At 41.2% G+C, this 8,882-nt stretch overlaps 1 protein-coding gene across 1 annotated transcript; it reads right to left on the bottom strand.

Moving 5' to 3' along the window:
• Positions 1-6,089: 6,089 nt before the first annotated feature.
• Positions 6,090-8,520, bottom strand: LOC308223063 (mitochondrial protein C2orf69 homolog; the record flags this gene model as incomplete). Its single annotated transcript, XM_080621695.1, has 2 exons — positions 6,090-6,929; positions 8,206-8,520. The coding sequence occupies 2 exons, from the start codon at positions 8,518-8,520 to the stop codon at positions 6,090-6,092; spliced, it is 1,155 nt and encodes a 384-aa protein (XP_080477821.1).
• Positions 8,521-8,882: the final 362 nt, after the last annotated feature.

Here is an 8,882-nt window from a genome sequence, read left to right on the forward strand (position 1 = left end):
TCAGTCGGTTATTTCTAGCAGTGTTTTTTGAGAACTGTAACTTGTCAGAAGCTCTTAGACTAAATCAGTATGTTAATAAAGTGATGGGGAAAATATCTTTCTGCAGGAGAGCTGGAGACTGCAACACTGTGCAGATTATTCTTCTAAACCTGTTCTTCTTGGCAGTTCAACACAGTGAAAATAGTCTGCTACCATGTGAATGGGCACCCGGCCATCTTACTGAATAGGCTTGAATGGAACCAGCCAAGCGATTCAGATGGGCATCATTGTATGTTCTGAGGGCAGAATTTAATTTTGGGATCACAAATAGGTCTCCCAAAATTTTTGTTCTAAACCAAACAAGGACTGTTTGTGCATACTGCTGAGACACAAACTGTTAGGCTGGGGAAGCCTCTTGGCTTTGTTGTACTGGTAATATCGAAGGCCCCATCTAAATTGCAGAGGTGTACAGAGCATATTGTTTGTGTGTTAGGACTGAATGGAGAGACTCAGAGAGCCTCCAGGGCTAGACAAAGCTGTGTTCCAGCACTGTGCCTGAATAGCTATCCCTTTAAACTCTTAACCACCGGCAGTTTCTCAATATGCTGGTACAGGGAAGTACTGTACTGATCCCTCATTCTGCCATTTCTTAATGCTCCATTCCCAAAACAGAGGTCTTAGCTTGGTGTTCTCAGCACCCCTCAACATTCATGTACGAATAAGGAAAGTTGATGGCGCAGCAGTGAGTGTATGAGCAATCCGCTTATGTCTCAGCTTGTGAGAATAATAGAATCACAGAATGGTTTGGGTTGGAAAGGACCTTAAGATCATCTAGTTCCAACCCCCTGTTATGGGCAGGGAGGCCTCAGCCAAAGTTGTCCTGGTTCATGATTCTTTTTTCCTCTGATCAAAATGTATCTTTTCAAGCCAGAGACTTAGATGTCTCCATGCAGACAACACAGGTGTTGAAGACAGATATTCTGAGACAGTAACTTTTACAAGAGATTCTTTGTTACCGTCACTCAATAACCAAAGATGCCAGTGCTCTAGAAGGAGAGATGAAATATTAGATCTGTTCTGACAGTTATCTAAGTTTGTGGTACACTTGTATGTTAAGATTTCTTGTTTTCCTTTGGGTCAGGCTCTAGGAGTGGGGATAGATTCTGAGCTCTCTGTGTGGTAATTCCTGAGAGTAATGATCTCTTTTAAGTGGCGATTCCCAAGAGAAACAAGTGTGGATTACTTCCTTTCCAATTGTTCAGATCCAGATCTGTTCCTAGTCAACATTTTTAACAGCAGATTGAAAACATTAAAAGAACTGGTCAACCATGTAAAAACATGCAACTCCACATGCAATGCTGTGTTCATACAAAAAAGCTCAGAAGCTATTGCTTGCAATAATAACACAGATCATAGTTATGGACAATTTTTGCTGTGAAAACATTCATATTTCAGCTGTCAAGCACTGCAGAAATCGCTTAAAACTTCAGTCACACAAAATCAATGCATTTCTCATGATGGGGAATCAGAAAGAAGGGCTATGCAGACAGCATGTAAAGTATGCAATAGATTTATCTGATACCCAGGCTTAGTATTGCTCAGTGTAAACTCTGGTGTGGGAGACAAAGAGCCTTGTTTTGCACTTCAGCAGTGCTATGACCCTTGACTATTTTCTGTGTCTTGCAGCAGAGCTTTCTTTAGAAACAACTCAGCTCTGAAGTGCCAAGTTTAACAAAGCAAACTAACAGTTGTGACTGAAAGTGCTCTCTGAAAACTTAATGAAAGAAGGAATATTTATTCTGAACCTTAGAGTGATGGCATTCTGCCCTTTTTCAAGTACGTGAGATGTTTATACACATGAAGAAAAAAACAGATGATTTATTTTTCCCTTTTGTTTCGCCAGATGCTTTTCTGGTCATTTGGTTAAGTAGAATTTGGCATTCCTTGAGTCACTTAGAAACATGTAATGAAGCCCTAATGACAGGAAACAACAACAAAGCCATCACTACTTTATAATCCACATTACATTACATGCAAAATGACTGCCTGAATCAGTTTTCCATGGTTTCTGAAGTGATGTGAAACAGCTAATCCTGTGCAAGTGTTTTTTGTCAGAGGGAGGAGTGAATTATGCTGATAATACTGATAGAACTAATTTAGTTAGGAACTGTATGCCTGGCACTGGGAGAAGCAGTGCCTGTCTGCCACATAGGTGTTATATGATTTTGCATTACTGGTTTAACGACTTCATGTTATTTTGAGTTAAAAACAGTCACCTTTCATCTGGACACAATTAAGAGATTAAGAAAACCAACAGAAAGCCAGCTTTAGTCTTAGGGTCTCCATCAGCAGTATTTAAATGTGTCTAAATTTTCATCAGGTTGTGAGCACCAGAAGCAAACTTTTCTTTTTAATCTACCATCCATACGAAAGTGAATTGTATTTCAATGTAAGATTAAAAACACTGCGAAGAAGTAACTGCAAAGGTGATTTGAAGCAGTCTCTCTTCTGGATTGCAAGTCTGGGACATGGGCTCTTGTATTGCACAGGGACACCAGGCACAGTTCGTGTTTGTGAACTCTGCTGACCAGTGATGTACCTGAAAATGTGGCTCACAACACAGCACACACCTCAGAATTTTTACTGTTCTTTAACTTCTCTCTTGTATTAACTGGTAAGACCCCATGTAATTTAAAATGTGCATTCAAGGTAAATGGATGCGTATACTTTAACCTCAGTGCTTCAACTTTCAGTCTGTAAGAGACAACAAATATTACTTATCTGCAGAGGTGAAAGAACTGTTAGCTTAGGAAAGACACCATCTTAAGAAGCACCCTAAGAGGGAAGAAAAACCAGATGTTCTCTTCCTGCAAATAGCTCAAAAAGAACCTGTTGGGTTAATCTGAGTGCATGATCATGAACAACCACTTTTAGCTGTGACTATCCACAGTTGTAACATTCTAACTCCCAAACCGACTTAGCAGTCTTATTTAAAATAATTTCTATGTCTGTTTAAATACACACCACTCCTGTTAGTTATATCCATCAGCAAGAATAATTTAGTAAGGTAGAACATGGTAAGCTCACCATAAAGTGCTTGTGCAAACATAAGGGAGGCAGCAGGATGTTATCAATGGGAGGACAGAAAAGATGGGTCCTTTCAGCAATATATTAAGACCTGGACCCTTTATTACCCTTCAGAATTAGAGGCAAATACTGATTTATGCAGCAGCATTTACACAGATGCTATTAAATCAGGCCTAGATATGAAGAAGATTACTGAAATTTCTAGTATTTAAGATGCACGCAAAATAAAATCAATTAACTTCTATAGAAATCTGAACAATTTCACAGAATCAAGCCTTGTTTTAAAGAAATTTAACAGGCACAGCTTAAAACGCTTTAGCTTTTCTCAAAATCTAAGAATATTTCGTCTGTTGTACAAGAAACAAATATGTAGTATGAAGAATACCAGCTATTACAAACTAGGTTGTATGAGGGACTGTGTAATGTCACTCATTCTGTTCAGAGCCAGAAATGTCTTGAACTAAACCTCTGTATGTTGACTCCTTGCATGAGACTCACTGAACTTTAGGTATTTACATCTAAGCTTATTAAAAACTGCCTTTAGAGTTAACATTCAGAAACAGGGATATACAGACTATGACCCATTTCATCCTAACATAGAAATGCTCACATGCATGGATACCTCATGCCAGCTTTTCCTTGTACACGAGATGCCAGTAAGTTGTTGCAGAGTTACAGATGGTGGCCACACAAACACTTTTCTTCCTTGAAGAAAAGCTAACAAATCCAATTTTTTTTAATCTAGGTCTGTATAACACCTGATAAAGCTTAATCCATGAAATTTAACTGCACATTCCTTAATGGCTTTGCATTCACATCAAAGTAGTTTCACCCATCAGAAGTAGTTTATTTTCTACATTGTTTGCAAAAGTTATTATTAGCATGCTTTGTAGTGAATAACAGAGGCACATTCCAAAAGAGTACCACCACTGTTTAGAGAATGAAAAACAACCGGTCAGTTTTCCCTCCACAACATGAGATCTCACAACAAGATTAGGTTCACAACAAAGTGCTTATTCGTCCAATTAATACACCACCACTTGAGCTTATTTAACAGTTACTGTAAGCAGCCTCCATCAAACAGATTAATATTTTCATAGGGCAGACATCCAGAAACTTCTGAAGACAATGTCAATATTTTAATAGCTGATTCCAAAAGCTTGCACCAACCTGCTCCTGCTGTTTTGGCTGGCACAGAACTGTTTAGAAACTGGTCTATGATCTGCACTGTTACCGGACAGGGCAGGTTTTAGCACACCCAAGTTAGTCTGGTCAGTTTAAAACTGAGAGGGGAGCTAGATCAGTGGTGTGTTCTGGGGGTTTTGTTGTTGGTTTTTTTAAAGTTTATGTTATGAGTGGATAATTAAAGATATTTCAAGCTATTTGTAAGCTTCCTATTAAAACACTTTGTTAGGTGATCCGTATTTCCTATACAGAACAAAGAGGCGTGCAACCTCTGCAACAGTTGTGAAAACACTGTCTCCAGTGAACCTTGTAAGTTTTAATGATGCCAATACAAGAAAAATTACCTGGGACTTTCCTCCTACAGTGTAAGAGTCACAGGAAGCAAGAAGCAGGGGAGGAGGTTGCTAAACCATCAAACAGGAACAAAGTGAATAAAGTGCCTTTTTTTGTAACTGAACCACAATAGTTTGTGTAATCTTCAAGGTGTTTTGTATTCCTACACTTTCAGCATATCCAAAACCATTTTAAGCTGTTCACTGTTAACAGCTGCAGCTGTCTTTAAGCATTATTATAAAATCTATTTGTAGATAAATGGAAAGTTACTTAAAAACAGTAGAGAAGTTCCACTAGTTTATTTGTTCATCTTTCAAGTAATTCTTTTTAAAGAACATGCAGGCTTGTGGCCTGAACTAGACTGCATCTTTTGTATCTGATTAGTCCAGCTTTGTGTTTAACTGGAGGTTTGGTTTTTTTCCTGTATGAAAATTAGCCTCTGAAAATAGATTTTTGTATGGCTCTAGAAGCAACTAATGCAGTACATTCAAAGGAGGTAATAGTTTAAAAACCCAAGGCATTGTGAAACGGCTACAGTCAACATAGTCTAAATTCTTTTTATGCAACTTGCAATATGTGAAGTTCTTACAGCTCAATTTAGATCAACATCAATGCAACAGTTAGCAAGGAAAACCTCACCAGTCCAACATAGGGATAAGGACACCTCTTGACATGAAAATACAGATATTACTGGTGGTCCTTTGAGAAGTTAGTCAAAGCAATAGCAAGGTATGGTGAAACAGCAATAAGCTGCACACTCATCAGCATTCTTGGTCACTTAACATAGCTATGTCAAAATTTTCAAGCCTCCAGGTGACATGGCTATCACTAGAACATAAATACAATGAATTAATGGAGCTTTATAGCAACAGAAAAGGGAAGGCACACGTAAGGAATTAAAATGGATTGGCACCATTATTCCAAAGGTAAATATTTGTGACTTTGTTTCAATTAGGAGAAATGTTACAAAACTGGAAGATTTAATTAAGTAATTATAAGTTTTCACCAAAGTATATAACTAAGATTCTAACAAGCTCTAACAATTATAATTTTTCTTAAGTCAGAAACCTAACCTCACATTTGTTACTGACACAGACCAAAGCTTTTAACCCTACTAATACTAAACTGAAGTATCCCAACATTTGAATGTCGAGTACTTCAAACTCCCATTAAAGGCAGTATATGACATTAGACATCCAAGACTAAAAATTTCACCAATAGCTTCAGCATAAATGTTCACATTTAACAAAAAAAAACCCCAACCATGTATAGGATAGTTCTTCGTAACTTTTTTTCTAGGAATAAGTGACAACATCTGTTGTAGATATGGGGTCCCAACCTCCCTTTCAAACTACTGAAACTTATATATAGTATCTGTCAGCAATAGAGGACTGATCTAATATTCTCTTCAGAAAGCATCTGCACGAAGTTGCAAATCCAGGTGAAAACATTTACAATGTTGAAAGTGCTTTTCCAATGAATATACTATTCAGATACATAAAGTTTCAAAATACTTCATGAACTCTGAAGTGGTTATCTAAGGAGGGAGCATCATCAGCAAAATGTAGTTGATCATTTACTTCCACACCAAATCCCTCAAGTATCTGCACAAATTTCTCATGCTCTCTCCCAATCCATGACCTCATTGTGTCAAACACTTGGTATGGCGTAACATGAGCATGAACTTCAACTCCTGTCTCCGCAAGTTCTTTCAGCACTTCAGGGTAAGTAACCCAAGTATTGCTTCCTCCTGAGTGACCACCATCCAACCAGTAAATTGCTTTTATGTTTTTTAAGAAGGCATCTGTATTCTTGTCTTTTTTAGCTTCCTTCAGCTCATAAAGTAGCTGGTTCAAAACCACACAACCTTTACTGAAGCCAATCAAAGTAAATGACGCTGCACCTACAGCAGATGGTACAATGAAGTTCATAGCAGAATTATTAGAGCATTCACAATCTCTCTCTCTTTCAGTGGATGAGCCACCATTTGTTGTAGGAACAGACTGCGGCTGTGATTTACAAGCAGCTATTTTTGCATCCTTGCTGACACCATGCATGCTTTTCTGGGACAGGAGAATATTCTGAGAGAGTTTGAATGCATTAACTAGCAATGCATGGAGATGCTTGAAAGCTCCAAAGTCAGTGCTGTGCTCTGGTGCTCCAAACATGTTGCTCACCACGAAGTTGTCGTAACAACTGAATTTGTGCAGGTGCATTCGAGAACATTTTACAACCCAAATGAAGCTATTAGGGAACCGGCGAGCAAGTATGGTCGCAACGTTTTCAAAACTCCAGTGCTGCCACTGAAAGTTTTCCGGGTGGCAAGACATGATGTCATGATAGTTCTGAAAAAGTGAATACAAGATATGTTACTACACTGTGAAAATACTTCAGCTCTGTCCAGTGTACTTACATGCATAAGAAAGGACTGCAACTAACAGAGAAACATGCATTAGAGAGGCGCTCGCTTGCTAGGCTTCTAGACCAAGAAACACATTAAAGAAACTGGCATACTTAGATTTACTTATTCTACTTTAATATTTATTACCATGCATTTTTAATACCCCTGATATTAATACAATAAAAATGAGCACATGGAAGTGTTCATTATTTTTGTTGACTTCACTCCAAGAGAAGATTAAAGTATTATTCAACTTATTGTGACATAGACTACATAATTTTGCTGTATTATCTCCGCCTGAATACTGATCATCTTATTATAACAAACAATAGACTTAAAACTTTGTAATAAGTTTTCTATATTTTATACAGATTAAAAAAAAAATAAATCCTTCTTATTCATCTATAGGGAATCTTTGCTGTTCACATCCATATGGGCATAAATGGAAAGAAATTAACTCCCAGATCATGAATGATCCTCACCTCTGAATTCATAATGGCAGAGAAGGCCAATTCATTTATTTTCTTAAGGAATAAAGCCATACCCAGGAATGAAAGTCGGAAAGGTTTTCTTAGGCTATCCCAATCCTTAAGATGAAAATCTACTAAGTTTTGCACATTTACCTTATAGAACAGGAAAGGTTTTTCCCTAGAACAAAAAGACAGTAACCCCTGCTTTTGAGCAGTAATGACTTGTGAGATGAGCTGACTCTCCAGAGTACATATGTTATAGAGGTCAACCACGTGCTTAGTGACAGCACTTCCGAGTCTCTTGCTTGTCAACTCAGAGACAACACGTGCCTTCAGGACACACCGAGGAAGCATCAGCGCCCATGAAATACCGCAAGACGGTGCCTGGGATGTTTGTACACCTGTACAGAGACGCCGTGCTAAACCTGATGAGAAGAACTTGCCATCTTAGGATTTCATTATCTTTCTTTCCTCTGATGCTCTTTGACATCATTTCAGATATTGCCATCACCGCCAGAAACGTCAATCTCAAGCAATACTATAGAAAACGACTCCCCTCCCATTGCTGATGCATTTCAGGCTTCAAGAACGGCTCATTTCCACTACATTTACCGAACGGTAACGAGCAGCGAGCGCCCAGAGATGCTTCCCTAGGGAACCGCTCTGACGACCCGCCGCGGGGTCCCCAGCAGTGCCGCTTCCCCGCTCCCGCCCGCCATCGCTTACCGCCCGCAGCCCTCCCTGCCGTACCTGCACGTCTCCCGGGAAGTAGACAACGTGATGCTGCTGCGGCGAGGCCGGGCCACGCGGGGCTGGCGGCAGCAGCAGCAGCAACTCGTTAGCCCGGTGCGGCTCCGCGCCCGGCACCTCAGGCAGCCGCAGCCACGGCGGGCTCAGCCACGCTGAGGAGAACCCCGCGCCGCCGCCACCCCCAGCACCCGCAGGCCCCGCGGTGCAGGCGGCCGGCGCCCCGCAGAGGCTCATGCTCCTGCCCAGGCAGAGAACAGCGGGGCCGACAAGCCCCCGCAGCAGCGAGGCCGCGGCCGGCGGGCAGCGCCTGCTCATAGGAGTGCCGGCCCCACACCGCAACGGCTGTCTCCCGCCCGCGGCCCGGCCACGCTCCGCTGTGCGCCTGCGCACTACTACCCCCCCGCTCCCCGCCTAGGCTTCCATCTACCGACACCACCTCCAAACCCCCTCCAGAGACCCGCCGGGGGCGGAGCAACGGCGCGCCTAACGGGCGCCCGTTAAGGCCATGACGTCACCGAGGCCTTTAAAAAGAGCGGGAAGCCGTGAGGTAGCGGCTGTGCGGGCGGTGTTACCTCGGTGCGTTAAGCTTCTTGGGTGCTTCTGAAAGTCTTCTCACGCCCTGTGCCACGGTCGGTTTGGGCATCAGCGTTCCACCAGATGGGCTCAGGTGTGGACTT

Source organism: Psittacula echo (genome assembly GCF_963264785.1).
Source record: "Psittacula echo genome assembly, chromosome: 6".
Lineage (NCBI taxonomy): Eukaryota > Metazoa > Chordata > Aves > Psittaciformes > Psittacidae > Psittacula > Psittacula echo.